The sequence below is a fragment of the Salmo salar genome, chromosome ssa14, assembly GCF_905237065.1.
Source record: "Salmo salar chromosome ssa14, Ssal_v3.1, whole genome shotgun sequence".
Taxonomy (NCBI): Eukaryota; Metazoa; Chordata; class Actinopteri; order Salmoniformes; family Salmonidae; genus Salmo; species Salmo salar.
The window spans coordinates 30,856,582-30,875,979 of record NC_059455.1 but is presented as its reverse complement, the minus strand read 5'-3'; the positions used below and the strand labels follow the sequence as shown (position 1 = coordinate 30,875,979).

At 43.4% G+C, this 19,398-nt stretch overlaps 1 protein-coding gene across 4 annotated transcripts in view; it reads left to right on the top strand.

Moving 5' to 3' along the window:
- Positions 1-18,280, top strand: part of LOC106569121 (RB1-inducible coiled-coil protein 1) — a 30,736-nt gene extending 12,456 nt beyond the window's left edge. The window contains exons 6-24 of one of the 4 annotated variants that reach the window (XM_045694201.1): positions 4,878-5,304; positions 5,523-5,693; positions 5,893-6,077; positions 6,321-6,507; positions 6,690-6,771; positions 6,900-6,964; positions 7,077-7,180; positions 7,318-7,450; positions 7,564-9,494; positions 10,485-10,677; positions 11,605-11,713; positions 11,936-12,251; positions 12,839-12,893; positions 14,535-14,582; positions 16,286-16,344; positions 16,598-16,725; positions 17,082-17,152; positions 17,349-17,450; positions 17,574-18,280. In XM_045694201.1, the coding sequence (XP_045550157.1) occupies positions 4,878-5,304; positions 5,523-5,693; positions 5,893-6,077; positions 6,321-6,507; positions 6,690-6,771; positions 6,900-6,964; positions 7,077-7,180; positions 7,318-7,450; positions 7,564-9,494; positions 10,485-10,677; positions 11,605-11,713; positions 11,936-12,251; positions 12,839-12,893; positions 14,535-14,582; positions 16,286-16,344; positions 16,598-16,725; positions 17,082-17,152; positions 17,349-17,426 (4,342 nt within the window). In that variant the 3' untranslated portion in view covers positions 17,427-17,450; positions 17,574-18,280. Of the gene's footprint in view, positions 1-4,877; positions 5,305-5,522; positions 5,694-5,892; positions 6,078-6,320; positions 6,508-6,689; positions 6,772-6,899; positions 6,965-7,076; positions 7,181-7,317; positions 7,451-7,563; positions 9,495-10,484; positions 10,678-11,604; positions 11,714-11,935; positions 12,252-12,838; positions 12,894-14,534; positions 14,583-16,285; positions 16,345-16,597; positions 16,726-17,063; positions 17,153-17,348 lie in introns of all 4 variants that reach the window. The other 3 variants (XM_045694200.1, XM_014140107.2, XM_014140106.2) reach the window with 3 other exon arrangements.
- Positions 18,281-19,398: the final 1,118 nt, after the last annotated feature.

Here is a 19,398-nt window from a genome sequence, read left to right as displayed (position 1 = left end):
TCTCTCGGTCTGTCTGTCTCTCTCTCTCTCTCTCGGTCTGTCTGTCTCTCTCGGTCTGTCTGTCTCTCTCGGTCTGTCTGTCTCTGTCTCTCTCTCTCGGTCTCTCTCTCTCGGTCTCTCTCGGTCTCGTCTGTCTGTCTCGGTCTCTCTCGGTCTGTCTGTCTGTCTCGGTCTCTCTCGGTCTGTCTGTCTGTCTCGGTCTCTCTCGGTCTCTCTCTCTCGGTCTGTCTGTCTCTCTCAAATTCAAATTCAAATTCAAGCTGCTTTATTGGCATGAAAAACATTGTGTTAATATTGCCAAAGCAACAATGTATACAATATACATTGTAATACAATAACAAATAATAATATAAAATGGCAGTAAATAATAATACAAAATTAAAAAATAATAACAATAAAATAGTAGTAAAATAATAGTAAAATAGTAGAATGCAATAAGTATAAAAATCTAAATATGGAAAATGAATCTATAACCAACTTATAACTAAATAACGGTTATCTTCACCATTACATCAGTACTACAACTACTATCATCATTACCACTACCACCACCATCACTAAACTGTTATCATTACCATTACTACCCATACCACTACTATTTGGAATGATAAACAACAATAATAATAATAGAAATAACAATAACAGTAATAACAGTAATAGTAATAATAAGTAAGTTACTGCTTACTATGCAGATGTTATTATTCAGTGTCCCTCAGGCTATGGCAGGCAAATACATATTTGGCTGCAAGAGGAGCCATTGCTCCTTCGCCCATGAGTATTTTTAGTTTTTCCTCTGGGTTTAATAAGTTCAAATTTGGAATAAATGTAGTCATTTCTGTAAATAAGGAATCTCTTTGTGAGGAATATTTATCACAGTAAAGGAGAAAGTGCATCTCTGTCTCTACCTCCCCTGTCGTGCAGTGACCACATACACGCTCCTCTTTGGGTAGCCATGTCTTTTTATGTCTGCCGGTTTCTATTGCCAATTGATGGTCACTCAGCCTGTACTTGGTAAGGATCTGTCTCTGCTTCGTATCTCTGACAGAGTAGAGATAATCAGCCAATTCATATTCTCTGTTTAGGGTCAGGTAGCAATTTAGTCGGCTTTGGGATTTTGTTTCGTTTTTCCAATGTTGTAAATATGAGTCCTTTGATTGGTTCATGATTTTGTTTATTTGAATTATTTCTTTTGAAGCAGTGCTGGTGTCAGCTTGGTTGGTGAGGTCCAACACCAGCTGACTGAGAGGGCTCGTTTCTGGGCTCAGCTCTTGGGTTTGGAGTGCTTTAAATTGCAGACTTGAATTTGGACTTGAATTTAGATGTAGCCAAAATTTTAATGATCTTTTCTGTATTTTCATTATTACTGGAAAGCGGCCCAATTCTGCCCTACATGCATTAGTTGGTGTATTTCTCTGGACTTGTAGGATTTTCCGACAGAATTCTGCATGTAGGGCTTCAATTGGATGTTTGTCCCACATTTTAAAGTCCAGTTTATTGAGTGGCCCCCAAACCTCACTTCCGTAAAGAGCTATTGGTAGGATTACACTGTCAAATATTTTGGTCCAAATTCTAATTGGGATGTTGATTTTGAATAATTTCATTTTTATTGCATACAATGTTCTGCGGGCTTTTTCTTTGAGTGCATTCACTGCCATATTAAAGTTTCCCGATGCAGATATGGTCAGACCAAGGTAGGTGTAATTTTTAGTGTGTTCAATGATGGTGTTGTTCAGGGTGAATTTATATTTGTGTTTCTGACATCTGGTTTTCTTTTGGAAAATCATGATTTTCGTTTTTGGAAATTTACTGCCAGGGCCCAATTATGGCAATATTGCTCTAGAATATTAATGTTTTGTTGAAGACCTTCTTTGGTTGGTGATAGAAGTACCAAGTCATCAGCATATAGCAGGTATTTCACCTCTTTGTCAAATAGTGTGAGTCCTGGGGCTGGAGAATGGTCCAACATGTCTGCTAATTCATTGATATAAATGTTGAAAAGGTTTGGACTCAAACTGCAGCCTTGTCTCACACCTCGACATTGTGAAAATAATTCTGTTCTTTGGTTTTTGATTTTTATTGCACATTTATTTTCTGTGTACATACATTTTATTAAGTCATACACCTTACCACCAAGCCCACTTTGGAGAATTTTGTAGAATAGCCCTTCATGCCAAATAGAATCAAATGCTTTTTAAAGTCAATAAAGCAAGCAAAGATTTTGCCCTCTTTTTTTTGGTGGACGTGTTTATTAATTAGTGTGTGTAAGGTGTATATATGGTCAGTAGTGCGATGGTTAGGGAGAAAGCCAATTTGACATTTACTTATTACATTTTTTTCTTGAAGAAAGGTTTGAATTCTTGAATTCAAAATGCTACAGAAAACCTTTCCCAAGTTACTGTTTACGCAAATTCCCCTGTAATGATTGGGGTCTGATTTGTCTCCACTTTTGTGGATAGGGGAGATGAGCCCCTGGTTCCAGACATCAGGGAAGCAACCAGAAGTTAAAACCATGTTGAACAATTTAAGCATAGCATTTTGCAACTCAGGTGTGCTGTTTTTCAGCATTTCATTTCTGATGTTGTCTAGACCACAAGCCTTCTTTGATTTAATAGATTTGAGCTTTTCATTTAGTTCTTGTTGGGTTATTGGGTAATCTAATGGATTTTGGTTGTTTTTAATGACTGATTCAAGGATGTTCAATTTTTCTTTAATTTCTAATTGGTTCTGTTGTAAGTCTTTTTGTGGGATGTTTTTGTATAGATTATCAAAATACGTTTTCCAAATTCCTACATCTTGTATGGCTAATTCCTGTGGCTTTGTTGTGCTTAAATTGTTCCACATGTCCCAGAACTGATTTTTGGTCAATTGCGTTTTCAATTTCATCAAGTGTCTTGTTGGTATAATTCAATTTCTTGCGTTTCAGTGTTTGTTTATACTGTTTCAGAGTTTCAAAATATTCATATCGTAGCTCTGGGTTGTTTTGCTGCTTATGTTTTTCATTTGACATTTGTCTTAGGTGTTTTCTGATTGTTTTACATTCATTATCAAACCATTTATCAGAAACATTTTGTTTTTTGTTTCTGAGGTTGCATTTCTTTGGTTTTCTCAAATTTGCTTTCGATGCTGCTTTTTGGAATATGCAGTTGATGTTTTGAGTAGCCGAATTGACACCATCTTTATTGTTTTGGTATTGTGAGTTATTGAAAAACTGTATAGAGTTCATCATTTCATTTGAGTTCAACGTTTCAATGAATCTCTCTGCACTGTTTGGAGCCCATCTGTACGATTGGTTTATGTTGTAGAGTTTATTGGGCTGTTTTTTTGAATGAGTATTGCCGGTTAATTTCTTCAGAAACACGTTGATCTGACTGTGATCTGACAATGGTGTCTGTGGTCTGACAGTGAATGCACTAATGGAGGAGGGGTCGATGTCAGTGATGGCATAATCGACTACACTTGTCCCAAGAGCTGAGCAGTAAGTAAACCGACCTAAAGAGTCCCCTCTGATTCTACCATTAAGCATGTACAGGCCTAAGGCTCGACAGAGATGCACTAACTCCTTCCCATTTTTGTTCAGTATTTGGTCAGGACTGTTTCTATTATTTATAATAGGGTTACTGTACAAGGAGGGGTGTCCAAATATGTGGTGGTTACCTCCCTCATCAGTGTAGTCAGGCTCAGAACCTGTTCTTGCATTGAAATCTCCACAAAGAAGCACTTTACCCTCTGCCTGAAATGTAATGATTTCTGTGTGGAGATTGTCGAAAAACTGATCATCATAATATGGTGAATCTGAAGGAGGAGCATAAGCTGCACATATGTAGACATCATTGTCACAGTAGATTGTACCTTTGTTAAGTTTTAGCCAAATGTGACTGGTACCTTTTTTCATTTCATTCAGTGCTAAGTCCTGCTTATGCCAAATGATGATTCCACCTGAGTCTCGGCCCCGTTTAACATTTTTATGTTTGATTGATGGTAGTAAACTTTCTCTATAGCCTGAGGGACACTGAGTATCTATGTCTCCACGACACCATGTTTCCAGTAGGATTATGATGTCCTGTCCCTTGATGTTTTTAATCAATTCTGGATTTGTTGTTTTATAACCAAAATGTGAAGAGTATAGTCCCTGGATATTCCAAGAGCTGATTGTTAATGATCTCATTTATAATAAGTGATATTCACTGGTTTGAGTAAAGTACATTGAAAAAAAACAAAATAATAATAATATACATACATACATACATACATACATACATACATACATACATACATACATACATACATACATACATACATACATACATTACTATAATACCGGTGCCAATAAAATTAAGAATATTTGTAAACAAATGAATAAGAATGGAATAAGATTGCATGAAAAATAAGTACAATGCAATCTGCAACCCTGTGTGTGTGTGTGTGTGTGTGTGTGTGTGTGAATTAAAGAGTCTGTCTAGCTCAGTAGTCTGCATATTAGTTGCAGTAGTTGGCGCACCTCTCCTATCTCTGATTGTTCTAGGTGTCTTTTGCCAGAGGTTACCTCAGCATATGTAGGCTGATGATCTAAATGATACATGGTGTATCTCTCTCTCTCTCGGTCTGTCTGTCTCTCTCTCTCTCTCGGTCTGTCTCTCTCTCTCTCTCGGTCTGTCTGTCTCTCTCTCTCGGTCTGTCTGTCTCTCTCTCTCGGTCTGTCTGTCTCTCTCTCTCTCTCTCTTGGTCTGTTTCGGTCTCTCGGTCTGTCTCTCTTTGTTTGTTTGTCTGTCTGTGTGTGTGTCCTTCCCCCTGCCACACTTGCATTAATGAATCTCTATCCAAAGATGTAAATCTAAATTATATGGTTTTGAACTGAGATTTGACATGTCCTTTTCTAGACTGGGGACAGCAGTCTCAGTCATGGCCAAGATCCCCCTACTGGAGTGTCTGACCCGCCACAGCTACAGAGAATGTCTAGAGAAGTCTTGCTCCACTCCAGCCAAGAACTCCCATGAGACTGAGGAGGAGAAGTCCACTGACTCTGTGCTCTGCCCCACCCCCACCGAAACACAAAGGAGCTCCACCAAGCTACCTTTGTCAGTCTGTGCTCCGGGGGCGGGGGGCTCACCTGACCCCGCCCAAGCCCAGGAAAGCAGTGAGATGACTGACAGTAGTGAGCTGAGGGCAGCCCTTCAGGAGGCAGACTCTCCAGAGAGGGCCAACCCCCCGTCCTTCAACGTCACACTGCTGGACTGGATCAACGTTCAAGACCGGCCCAATGACGTGGAATCAGTCGTGAGGAAATGCTTTGACTCCATCAATAGGGTGAGTCACTGTTGTTGTTTGTGTCTGTATGTTGTTGTTTGTGTCTGTATGTTGTCTTTACTGTGCCTGTCTGTATTTGTGTATGTGTGACTGAATAGGCCTCTCAGTGGCCTTGCCATGACTCTGCAGTGTAATTCTGTTTCAACATGAGTCCAGTCAGTTATGAGAGTTTATTCAGAAACAGTTGGGATGGAGCCATATCATCCTTTCTATTTCAGCTGGACCCACGCATCATTCAGCCATTCTTGTCGGAATGTCGAGACACGATAGCCAAACTGGATAATCAGAACATGAAAGCCATCAAAGGGCTTGAGGACAGGTTATACGCTCTAGACCAAATGATAGCAAGCTGTAACAAGTTGGTCAATGAACAGAAGGAACTTGCTCAGGTAAGCAAAATAGATCTCATCTAAATTGTTATTTTACCAAATTCCAATAGTGAATAAAACACTGTATAGAAATTAGCCTATTCATTCAAATGACTACTTGATAAAACAATGTACTGTATACTGCAATCAAGCTTTTAGTTGAAAATTTGTGCATGAAATCTAACTAAACTCCCCTATTAATCAATCTATTGGCTGTTAGGGATTTCTGGCCAATCAGAAGCGTGCTGAGAACCTGAAGGATACGTCCGTGCTGCCTGACCTGTGTCTTAGTCACGCCAACCAGCTGATGATCATGCTGACCAACCACCGGAAGCTTCTGGACATCAAACAGAAGTGCACCACTGCCAAACAGGAACTGGCGAACAACCTACAAGTTCGACTCAAGTAAGACATCTGTTCATCTGTGTCATTTTTTATTAAGATGTTCTCCGTGCATCTTCATCCCAGAAGCCTGAAAAAATACTGCTGAAAATCCCTTGAGCAATGAAATGAACCAAAATTCTCTACTGAATCCAGATGTGTAACTGGTCAAATACAGCCATTGAAAGCACGAAATGAACTAAGCTAACACTGTAGAAATAATGCTAATTTAGCCAAGCTAAAGCATCCTGACCACTGTGAATGTAGATGGTGCTGCTATGTGATGCTGCACGCGGATCAGGACGGAGAGAAGCTGCAGGCCTTGCTGAGGCTGCTGACAGAGCTGATGGAGAGGGTCCGGGTGGTGGACGCCCTCAGCACCGTGCCTCAGATGTACTGCCTGGCCGTGGTGGAGGTGGTGCGCAGAAAGATCTTCATAGGTCACTACAGAGAGGTCAGAGCACAAGACCATCATGTGACCACTTCTCAAAACCCAATCCCAACCCACATCTCCCCTCAGTTCCAACTTGCAGACCTAAAACAAGCCTCAACTTCCAGCCGGGCCTACAGATATGCGGTGAAACTGAAATTGGAGGGAAAATAGTGTAAATTCTGTTCTTCTCTTTCTCTCCTCAGTGGGCCTGTGCTCTGGTGAAGGATGGAAAACGTCTCTATGAGACTGAGAAGTATAAAAGGGAAACGTTTGGCAAGTTGTTCAGTAAGTTCCTTTATTAAAAAAAAAAAATCCCATTTGATGATATTTAACGAGTGTCCCCTCTGAAATTAACATACATTCATTCCTACCAACAGCTGAGCTGACATAAAGCTCTGTGATCCTCTTTGCAGGGAAATCTTTTCTCAGAAATCGCTTGTTTAGAGGACTTGACTCATGGCCCCCCACTTCATTTTGCGTAAGTAGTCAGTGAAATCTCAGTGTTTTTTTAACATCTATTTAATTCCCCAAATATTGTAATCCAATCCATTTCTCTTGTTTTTGTTGTTTATCCCTCTTTTATCGTGTAGACGCGAAAGCCCAGAAAGTTTGACTTTGAGCTTCCAGATATTTCGCTTGGTGACCTGCAGTACTTAAAGACCTGTTGTCCTACAGAGGTGCAGCCTTTCCTCAGGTAGGCCATGGTTTCCCTCTCGTGCATAGTGAAGCAATAACCAGGCATGCCTGCCTTACGTCTTAGTTAACTTGTGAACACTTGGCTTTATTATCTGTTGCAATATGCAGTGCAATAAACCTGCTACTTTTCCCCAGGCTTCCAACACTGTGTGACTTTGAGCCTTTGCACCAGCACGTGGAGATGCTTCAACAGTTGGTGCTAGCTACTCAAGCTGCCAGTGTGGACGAGATGTCTCGAACTATCACTGACTTACTGAGCGAACAAAGGGTAATCACAATCTACAATGGAATATGCACTGGAAATAATCCAAAAGCACAGAGATCACTGTCCCTTAATTGCATATTCTTCACTCACTCCCCTTCTCATTTCTGTTCCTCCAGGTGTCGTGCAGCCAGAGTGCTCAGAGAACCACGGCAGCGGTGACCCCGTTAACCACGTGGTCCAACAGCACCAACACCACCTTTACCTCCTCCGTGACCCCATCCTCTCTCAGTCTCCCGGGCCCACTCTGCCAGCCCCTCCCTGGCCACGGCCCCACCACGCTGGAGGACCTGTCCCCAGACAGCATCGACGCCCAAACCTTTGACTTTGAGACCATTGGCCACCCCAACATGGACCCTGTCCTGCAGCAGGCCGGTTCCCTGGACCTGGACTCCCTGGCTGAGAGCCCCGAGTCAGACTTCATGTCGGCGGTCAACGAGTTTGTGATCGAAAACCCGCCCACCCCCATCAGCGACCCCACCAGCCCAGGGATGATGGTGGAGTCGCTGTACTCTTCGGTCATCAACGCCATCGACAGCAAGCGCATGCATGACACCACCGCTTTAGAGAGGGAGAACTCCAAGATGGCCGCGCTAAAACTGAGCATGGAGAAGTACCGCACTGCCGCCGAGGAGTCCCAGACCAACCTGCGGAGTGTCAAGGATGACCTGTACTGCCACAGAGACCTGCTGCTGAAGGAGCAGCGAGACTTTGGCTTCGCCCTGAAGACCATGACCAGTGAGGTGTGCAACATGGTGGACACCATCCGTAAGAGAGAGGAGGAGCAGCACCAGGCCGAGCTCCTCTCCCTGCAGCAGGACCACGAGAATCAGCTTCAGGCCCTGATGGAAGAGAACCAGGTCAACAAGAACATTGTGAAAGACGTGCAGCGGGCCATGCTGGAACTGGAGGGGCTGCTGGAGCACAAGAAGGAGGAGCTTACCCAGCTGGAGGTCGAGAGAGAGCACTGGGCCGAGGCAGAGAATGGACACACTCAAATGGCCAGGGACCTGGAGCAGAAGATCAGCGATCAGGCCCAAGAGGTGCAGACCCTAGCTTCCTCCAGAGACTCCCTGGCCAGCCAGCTGGAGACGCTGCACATTGAGATCGAGCGCGGCCAGCAGAAGATCCGCCAGGAGCTGGAGGGGGCCGAGCAGTCCCACCTGCAGGAGCTGGAGGAGAGGATGAGGCAGCAACACCAGGCCCAGCTAGATACCCTGGTCCGGAAGAACCAGGAGGCCCTGGAGCATCTGGCCACAGAGAACAGAGCCAAGCTGAGCGAGGTCACTGACCTGCATGCCGCCACCCTGACAGAGAGGGACTGCCAGCTGATGGACCTGGAGGCCCGGGTCATCGAGCTGGCTGACCTGCGCTGCAAGCTGGAGGTGGAGCTGGCCCTGAATGAGTCTGAGACAGAGGAGGTGAGGCTGCTGTACGAGGAGGCCAAGCAGGGGCAGCAGGAGGCCAATGTGGGGAAGGCCACCGTGGAGGCTGAGACCCAGTCCCTCAGCAAACAGCTAGCCCAGGTTAACAGGCAGCTGCAGGCCAAGAACGAGGAGTACGAGACGGGCTTGGCTGAGCTGAGGAGGCTGATGCGGATGGAGAAGGACCAGTGTATCTCTGAGTTGGCGGACAGGCACGAGGAGGAGAGGAACCAGCTCCACAGAGAGCTGACCGCCCTGCAGCAGCAGATCCTGGACACAGAGAGGAGCCGCGTTGAGCAGCTGCAGAACCTCCAGCGAGACCTCGACCTGCAGACAGCGGCGATGTGCGAAGATAAGGAAAAGCAGCGGGGGATTTCTGAGGAGCAGGAACAACACTTAAGGACCGTTATCTGCGATTTGCAGGTGGAGAACGACCTGCTTGCCAAAAGAATAGAGCAGGACACACAAACAGCCCAGGAACGTTTGGAGAAAGAGAAGGCCTTGAAGGCTGCTGTACCAGATGACTTTAAAGACTTAAAGCAACAGAAGGTGGAGATGGAGAAAAGACTGTTAGACAAAATTAGACAACTTGAATGTGACCTTCAGGAAAGACAATCCTCTGGAAGGTAAGAGCTGATGAATGCCCCACTGCTCTCTACTTGCATTAAACAGACAGCTGTGATTTGCTATAAACATGTAATTCGCCTTGTAATGAACAAGGTAACTATTTATACAGATCATTATTAGCTGTGACATTAGCTTCTCCATGTGATATACTGTATCTAATATAGCAAACATTTGAGTGAATCCCACCCAGACTTCAGCCTGTGTTGACTTCAGTGAGCTGTGGTATACCCTGAAAATAGCACTTTTGTAATGTGGCATAGCTGCATTTAGGGTTGGGGTGTCCTGAAAAAAGGGCCTGTGTTAAATGCTAGGGGAAACCAGTGCTTGTACCGTATACTGTGTCAAGCATGCATGTGGTTGGAGGTTTTTGACATACCTGTTGCCAAAGGGATTAAAGTTTAAGTTGTGAGGAGTTAGTATTTATTTTGACCTGGTCTGTCTGTCTGTCTGTCTGTCTGTCTGTCTGTCTGTCTGTCTGTCTGTCTGTCTGTCTGTCTGTCTGTCTGTCTGTCTGTCTGTCTGTCTGTCTGTCTGTCTGTCTGTCTGTCTGTCTGTCTGTCTGTCTGTCTGTCTGTCTGTCTGTCTGTGTCGCTTGTCTCTGCCTGCCTGTGTCGCTTGTCTCTGCCTGCCTGTGTCGCTTGTCTCTGCCTGCCTGTGTCGCTTGTCTCTGCCTGCCTGTGTCGCTTGTCTCTGCCTGCCTGTGTCGCTTGTCTCTGCCTGCCTGTGTCGCTTGTCTCTGCCTGCCCGTGTCTCTGCGTCGCTTGTCTCTGCCTGCCCGTGTCTCTGCCTGCCTGCCCGCGTCTCTGCCTGCCTGCCCGCGTCTCTGCCTGCCTGCCCGCGTCTCTGCCTGCCTGCCCGCGTCTCTGCCTGCCTGCCCGCGTCTCTGCCTGCCTGCCCGCGTCTCTGTCTGCCCGCCTGCCTGCTACTTGTGTCTGTCCGCCTGCTACTTGTCTGTCTGCATGCTACTTGTGTCTGTGTGTGTCCCTCAGAGAGGCAGGGTTGTCGGAGGTACAGACAGAGGGTCGGGGGTCTGATGCAGGGGCTCCTCTCTCCCTGGACTCTGCATTGCAGGAGCATCTGCAGCAGGAGACAGCTTCGCTGCACACCCAGCTGGAGCTCCTGGAGAGGAGGAAGAACGAGGAGATGCAGAACCTCAAGACCTCCCTCATTGCAGAACAACAGGTCAGTGTTAGGCTAGTCCTCCCCAGATCTTCAGAAGGTTCCTCTGTCAGTATTGACCAGCACCTATCTAGATACACTACCATTTAAATCCTATAGCCTGTCGTTTGTCTGCCTAAAATGTTGAGTTTTTATCTAATTGTTAGCCAAATGTTACATTTTTTTAGCATTTGTCTCCAATTAGCTTTCCTCTAAGTAGGTCTAATTGTGATCCACTGGCAACTGCAAACAAACTGACCACCAGTGACCAATATCTTAAATTCTTCAAATACTCCATTACATCTCCTAAGTCTTAGTCACCCCTTAATGAAGCAGGTCTGTGGGGCAATATGTGTGTATTATAATTAGAGCACAGTGTTCTCATGTTGTCTTGCATGCTGGGGAGCAGTCCAAATGGGAATCTGATACTAGTCTCTGTGTGTGACCCTCTTAGTGGAACGTGGTTAGGCCTAAACCATGTTGTTGGGAGTAAAAAGCGGTTAGAACAAGTTAGAAACATTGGTGAGAACACATTCTGCCACACATATCTTTTTTTGTTTTACTATTTCTATAAATTATTATTATAATCATAGGTTTTGCTACCAAGCCTAAGATCCTCCTAGCTAGCCCAAGATCCTCCTAGCTAGCCCAAGATCCTCCTAGCTAGCCCAAGATCCTCCTAGCTAGCCCAAGATCCTCCTAGCTAGCCCAAGATCCTCCTAGCTAGCCCAAGATCCTCCTAGCTAGCCCAAGATCTTATGTTAAAGTGAGCAAGCTTGATTGTGGTCTGTTGTTCTGAGCCATGACTCAACCCTCAGTATACTCACTGAGCCTGTCACCTGTCTGGTAGTTCTTTGTCCTCTGTGACTGCCTCACTGTGTGTTAACTTACCTCCCAGACAATGCAGTAGCAGTATCTGGAAGTCTTCATTTCCCCCTCCTCCCTCCCCAGACTAACTTCAACACTGTGCTGACGAGAGAGAAGCTGAAAAAGGAACAGATCATCAATGATCTGACAGAGAAGCTGCGGAAGGTTACCCAGCAACAGGAGAAGGACAAAGGTACAGGACAAACAGACACGTACAGCTATGACACTATGAGAGAACAGAATGATTTCTGCCTTCTGAAAACTTAATGTGCTGGATATACTGAAACTAGATTGCATTTTCTATGCTGTTATTGATTTGTGGTTCGTTCAAATCCTTGAATATGTTGGTTGATTGTGTTGAAAGTCAGTCTTGCTGCAGTCCATTCATCCTGATATGTTCACTGTGTGTCTCCAGGTCTAATAGAGACACTGTCTGAAGACCGGGCCATCATCATGCAGGAGAAGAAGCAGTTGGAGGAGGACCTGAACCGGCTGCGCAGCACCGCCCTGGTGTCCTCGGCCTACTACAGCCCAAACCCCTTAGCTCTGGAGCCCACTGGAGCCGGGCCTGGACCTGGGCTTTGTCCTGGTCCTGGGACTGAAATTGAGGTTGGGGCTAGAGCCTGCTACTCAGAGCCCTTCCTTGACCCAGACAGACTGGCCTCTGTGGCCGCCATCAGAGAGGACGACAAGGTGGACTCAGCTGTGGAGGCCAGTATGGTGACCGTACAGTAAGCATCTCCCAAACATAAATAGTCCAATAAACAGTCACTCATAATAACCCCCTAACATCGCAATGAATCTGTCATTTTATAGAAATAAGTTAAGCTTTGACAGATCTACTTGTCAAAATATTTGTCTAATGGTACCTGTTTAAACTTGGAGACTTATTTGGTTGAACTGAGGACAGTGATAGCCTTTGAAAGGCTTTAGACCAATTTATGAATAGAAGTTGTAAGCTGTCAAAGAATAATGTTGAAGATAGTAGTAGCATGTCAGTTTTAATGTGTAAAAGATAAAGAAGGATGTTGAAAGTACTTGTTTGAGATAGCCAGACAAGGATGGATAACGTGAGGACAAATAAGACAGAACAAGGGAGGCTAGGATTGGAAAATGTAAGTTATTTATTTATTTTTACTTTTAACTACAGTCAAGCAGGCTAGCAATCATAATTACCCCAGAGAAGGTCACTCTAAATTTATATTTATGCTTGTTGAATCTTCATCTTTCAAAGTAAGAATTTGTTTGACTGATTCTCAAATGTGTTAAAAGCTGTCACCACAGTGATCTGATTATCCGTCTGTTGTTTCCTTATCAGCGATAACATCCTGATGATGTCCGAGGAGAAACAGCGGATACTGTTACTTGAGAGGGTGAGTAGACGCCTCTATGACATAATCTTCTAAATGGAACCAGAGGAAGTTGGGCTCATTGAATGAGGAATTACAATACTAATAGGATCTAAACTCAGCAACAAAAAGAAATGTCCTCTCACTGTCAACTGTGTTTATTTTCAGCAAACTTAGCGTGTGTAAATATTTGTATGAACATAAGATTCAACAAGTGAGAGACAAACTGAACAAGTTCCACAGACATGTGACTAACAGAAATGGAATAATGTGTCCCTGAACAAAGGGGGGTTCAAAATGAAAAGTAATAGTCAGTATCTGGTGTGGCCACCAGCTGCATTAAGTTATGCAGTGCATCTCCTCCTCATGGACTGCACCAGATTTGCCAGTTCTTGCTGTGAGATGTTACCCCGCTCTTCCACCAAGGCACCTGCACGTTCCCGGACATTTCTGGGGGGAATGGCCCTAGTCCTCACCCTCCGATCCAACAGGTCCCAGACGTGCTCAATGGGATTGAGATCCGGGCTCTTGGCTGGCCATGACAGAACATTGATATTCCTGTCTTGCAGGAAATCACGCACAGAACAAGCAGTATGGCTGGTGGCATTGTCATGTTGGAGGGTCATGTCAGGATGAGCCTGCAGGAAGGGTACCACATGAGGGAGGAGGATATCTTCCCTGTAACGCACAGCATTGAGATTGCCTGCAATGACAACAAGCTCAGTCCAATGATGCTGTGACACACCGCTCCAGACCATGACGGATCCTCCACCTTCAAATTGATCTTGCTCCAGAATACAGGCCTCGGTGTAACGCTCATTCCTTCGACGATAAACGCAAATTCAATCATCACCCTGGTGAGACAAAACCGCGACTCGTCAGTGAAGAGCACTTTTTGCCAGTCCTGTCTGGTCCAGCGACGGTGGGTTTGTGCCCATAGGCGACGTTGTTGCTGGGGATGTCTGGTGAGGACCTGCCTTACAACAGGCCTACAAGCCCTCAGTCCAGCCTCTCTCAGCCTATTGCGGACAGTCTGAGCACTGATGGAGGGATTGTGCGTTCCTGGTGTAACGCGGGCAGTTGCTGTTGCCATCCTGTACCTGTCCCGCAGGTGTGATGTTCGGATGTACCGATCCTGTGCAGGTGTTGTTACACGTGGTCTGCCGCTGCGAGGACGATCAGCTGCCTGTCCTGTCTCCCTGTAGCGCTGTCTTAGGCGTCTCACAGTACGGATATTGCAATTTATTGCCCTGGCCACATCTGCAGTCCTCATGCCTCCTTGCAGTATGCCTAAGGCATGTTCACGCAGGTGACCAGGGACCCTGGGTATCTTTCTTTGGGTGTTTTTCAGAGTCAGTAGAAAGGCCTCTTTAGTGTCTGAAGTTTTCATAACTGTGACCTTAATTGCCTACCGTCTGTAAGCTGTCTTAACGACCGTTCCACAGGTGCGTGTTCATTAATTGTTTATGGGTTTATTGAACAAGCATTGGAAACAGTGTTTAAACCCTTTACAATGAAGATCTGTGAATTTATTTGGATTTTTATGAATTATCTTTGTAAGACCGGGTCCTGAAAAAGGGCCGTTTCTTTTTTTGCTGAGTTTATATGGATTGTTCTAGAATTTGGCTTGAGTTGTTTGTCCTAACGTGTGCTGTCATATTTCAGACTTTACATATGAAGGAAGAGGAAAACAAGCGCCTCAGTCAAAGACTGGTAGGTTTGATTCAATTTGATGACTGATTAGACAATGTGGAAATGTTGCTGTTAATATAATGTGATTGTTTAACTGTTCTAGGGCAAAAAAAACTACCAGAAATGGCCATTTCTTGATACATAAATTTTTCACATGGTTTCCATGTGTATGGTTGGACTGTGCCTCTGTCTCTGTACGTTTGTACGTTAGTCACACGCGATATGTCAGACAACACTGGCCCGATTTTGACGAAACTTGGGTGAATGATGCGTTTTGCCGTAGACATACGGCATTTACAAAATTACACTGATAGACCCAATGGGGGTGCTATAGGAATCAACTGAAATTCTAAAGTTTCAGCATCCGTATCTCCTGTACCGTTTGAGCTTGAATTGTTGTCACTAATTGGCGCTGCATCATTTGTGGGGGACAGCATGTTTACTATTGCCTTGTTACTTATGGATATACACTCATTGGCCAGTTTGTTGGGTACACCCATATTGTACTGGGTCGGACCCCCCTTTGCCTCCAGAACAGCCTGAATTCTTCGGGGCATGGAAACATTGCTCAATTGGTATCAAGGGACCTAACGTGTGCCAGGAAAACATTCCCCACATCATTACACTACCGCCACCAGCCTGTATCATTGACACCAGGCTGGATGGGGCCATGGACTCATGCTGCTTAGGCCAGATCCTGACTCTGCCATCAGCATGACGCAACAGGAACTGGGATTCTGTTTTTCTATTCTTCAATTGTCCAGTGTTGGTGTTTGTGTGCCACTGGAGCTGCTTCTTGTTGTTTTTAGCTGATAGGAGTGGAACCCGGTGTGGTCGTCTGCTGGAATAGCCCGTCTGTGAAAAGGACTGACGAGTTGTGCGTTCCAAGATGCTGTTCTGCACACCGCTGTTGTACTGCGCCGTTATTTGCCCATTTGTCACCCGCCTGTTAGCTTACACGATTCTTGCCATTCTCCTTCGACCTCTCGTCAACGAGCTGTTTTCGCCCACAGGACTGCTGCTGAGTGGATGTTTTTTGTTTGTCGCACCATTCTCCATAAACTCTAGACACTGTTGTGCATGAAAAGCTCAGGAGGCCGGCAATTTCTGAGATACTGGAACCAGAGCACCTGCCACTGACCATCATACCATGCTCAAAAGTTGCTTAGGTCACTCGTTTTGCCCATTCTAACGTTCACTCGAGCAGTAACTGAATGCCTATCTGCCTGTGTTATATAGCAAGCCACGGCCACATGACTCACTGTCTGTAGGAGCAGAATGGGGTGGAGTGGATGGGGTGGAGTACTTAATAAACTGTATTAGTGTATATCCCATTAGAATTAATTTAGCTTTGACACAGGTATTGTCAGTGTACCCCAGTCTATTTTACCCCAGCTCCACTAGATGGCAGTAGCATCAAACCTTATATCCCTGTCCAGCAGACCTAGGAGATTTCTGAGCCCTAACAGTAACTTCCTCCATCAAAAGGAAAATCAATACAGTCCTTCAGGCAGTTAAACATATTGCACCACTATTGCACACATACCTAAAAAGTTGCATAAAAATAAGTGCCAAAATGTTCCAGCAAATACATTTCACGCCATACAGTGGTGGTATTGACAGCTGCCATGCAAAGATCAGTCAGACTAGGAAAGCATCCATGACCAGCAGTGTCAAGAAGATCATACTCACTCTTAACAACCATTACCTTTCTCTCTTTGTAGATGTCTCAAAGCATGTCCTCGGTGTCGTCACGGCATTCAGAGAAAATCGCCATCAGAGAGTAAGCTTATAAGATTGCCACATAAGTGCTGATGTGTAGAGTGTGTAGATACAGTGCTTGTACGTTTTCTCCTTTGTAAAAAATGAAATGAGTTTTCTCCAGCAAATCTCTGTTTTTCAGCAGTATGAACATCAAAGCTTTTTTATGTGTTTTTTATTTAAAAAAATTGTCTCTTAATATCTGGTTCATCCTTCTGTTGTATCTAGTATCTAGCACCATTTTGTGTCAAGGTTGACCTCTGTGTCCTTTTCAGTTTCCAGGTTGGTGACTTGGTTCTGATCATCCTAGATGAAAGGCATGACAACTATGTACTGTTCACCGTGGGTCCCACCCTGTACTTCCTCCACTCCGAGTCCCTCACTGCACTGGACCTGAAACCAGGTCTGACTATCACCATAGCCTATACTTAAAAAACAATATGTAGCTAAGTTATTATAGAATATTTACTTACTAAGTTATAATATACAAAGTTATATACAATTTTAACTTTTGTTGCGTAGATACAAAGTTGCATACAATATATAATATACAATTATACAAAGTTATTGTATAAAAGAAGACATGTTTTGTTGAACAAGTTGTGCAAAAACAAGCATTTATCTCCTCTTTACAAACTCTAAATATTGGTGAATTTATTAACTTGGACAACTGAATTGGAGTAACCTATGTCAAAATGTTTGTATTGATTGTATTGGTTTTATTCTGTCAATCACTGACAGATCCTATGTTTACTTCAGCATCAGGAGCCTCAAGACGGCCGTGGGTTCTTGGAAAAGTGATGGAGAAGGAATATTGCCAGGCGAAAAAGGTAATTACTATATAGGTAATGAATTGTAATAGTCATTTAATAGTCCAGTAGTATAGGACAGTAGCTTTTCTTAATATAGATTGTCATTAAAGAAGGTAAAATGATAATTATAATACTAAATTAATAATCGACTAAAATAATCAACAATCAAAGGGTGATGTTTTAAGAACATGTATGTGGTGACTGTTTCCCTTAGGCTCAAAACCGCTTCAAAGTTCCTTTGGGCACCAAGTTCTACAGGGTGAAAGCTGTTTCATGGAACAAGAAAGTATAATATAGCCAAGTTATGAGCTAAAATGTATGTTTATATTGCATAGAGTTTTAAATAGACTCTCACATCATACATAATTCATAAATACATCTCTTATCAACTTGAAAATTAAAAGAAAGATAATAATCATGCTATTATTTGGGCTTTCAGTTCAACATCCCATCAACCCTCTCTCTTTTTAATCCAGAAGATTTGTTATTGTGGACCAAACACTATTTCTTTATTAGGGCATGGCCCTAAACACTGGCAGAAAGCTATTAATACCTGTGTGTAAATTGAACAAAAAGTATTTGGATGTTTATATATTTAGTTATCATTCATTATCAGCATTTGTCCTCTTTGTGGAAAATACTGTATCATTACCAACAACAAATGAAAATATACATTTATTATAAATGTTTATGAAGGAATGTTCATGGCATGCATATTGATATATTTTCTTTGATTTCACTTATCCAGTTAAATGTCGTAGTTGGAAGTGTAGTAAATGCTGTTTGTTACTCACAGAGCAGTATGGCCCTGTGTTAATACTGACATGTACATTTTGGCCGACTGGCGAAAGCGGTCGTCATTGCAATCCTTGAAAATGCACTTTCAAAAAACAACACTTTTTGTTGATTCAAAAGGGAAGGAATTGTGCTGTCAAAAAAAAAACGTTAAAATTAACTACAACAGGTCAAAACTTCCCTCTATCATAGAATATTGATATGTAGAAAGGAATACTTTGCTTGTGACCGTGTTTCATTACTGGATGACATTGTACATTACCCATCATTCAAATCACACAAGTAACAATAAATGACTGTATTGTAAAAGAATTTAGAGTTTTGAAACAATAAAAGATTGACCCCAAAATACTTTACTGCACTGTTATTTCTATACATAACTGAAATACTCACCCATAAAAGCATTGGTGGTTTATAAAATATTTACACACAAAATATAAGACATGACATATAGACAATGTTTTAAAAAGATCCAATTCAAAAAAGTATGACATAACATTTCCATGATGAGCAACATCTCAAAGTGCAGCATTAGAGAGAATATCATATATCGAATATACCTCTAATGACCTGCACATGAGGATTGCAGTGGAAGCTCATTTATGGAAATCATGTCACTGAGCTGATCCTGCCTTTGGAATGCTCATAAGGACATAGGAAGGAAAATGCTACTTCTGTAGTTAAAGGACAAGTAATGCATTCATTACACTCAGTGACAACCTGCCTGTTTTAAAACCTGGTTTGCTGGCTCTTCAGGAAATATAGTAGGCCAATATTAATGCTCACTATCTAAGGACATTTAATTAGAATATTTTCATTGTACAACAACAAAATCATTGATAAGAGACCAAAGAAAAAGGCTCTTTATTGTTATGGATTTATTTTAATGGCATGGTGTTTTCCCCCACCAGTATGACCAATTGAAAAATTACAAATAGACAAAGAAAATGTGTAACGTTTTGATAATAGCAGTTGTTTCAGAAATCATTGGTTTGGAAATCTGTGTAAGTTCCCACAAGCTATAAAGAAAATACATTCTTATTTGATTTAGAATTTCTGCTTTTGTGGAAGGCATTAGCTAACGTGGCAGTAGTGTTGGCATGCTATGGCAGGAAACAGACTTCAAAAAGGCTTCAAATCAGGACCCAAGAACGGTGCGGCCCTCATGGAGGAGGAAGCGCACCAACATCACTTTCCCAGATCACAGCAGGGAGCATCGCAGCTCTCTGCAGAGCAAGCGCTCACTAACCGTGTGGGTCTAGGGGTGTTTTAACAATGTTTAGCTCTATTTTCTCCATTTAGCATAAGCCTGTTGTCACATTTGGACCGCTTCTTCATATATGAATGGTGTGATTCCTACAATTTTTTTCGGGACGGGCCTGAATGAGAAAATATGCGACAACACAGCATTCGATGATACCGAGGTGGCCTGGCACCCACCAACCATGTGCACTGGACAGGCTCTTAGT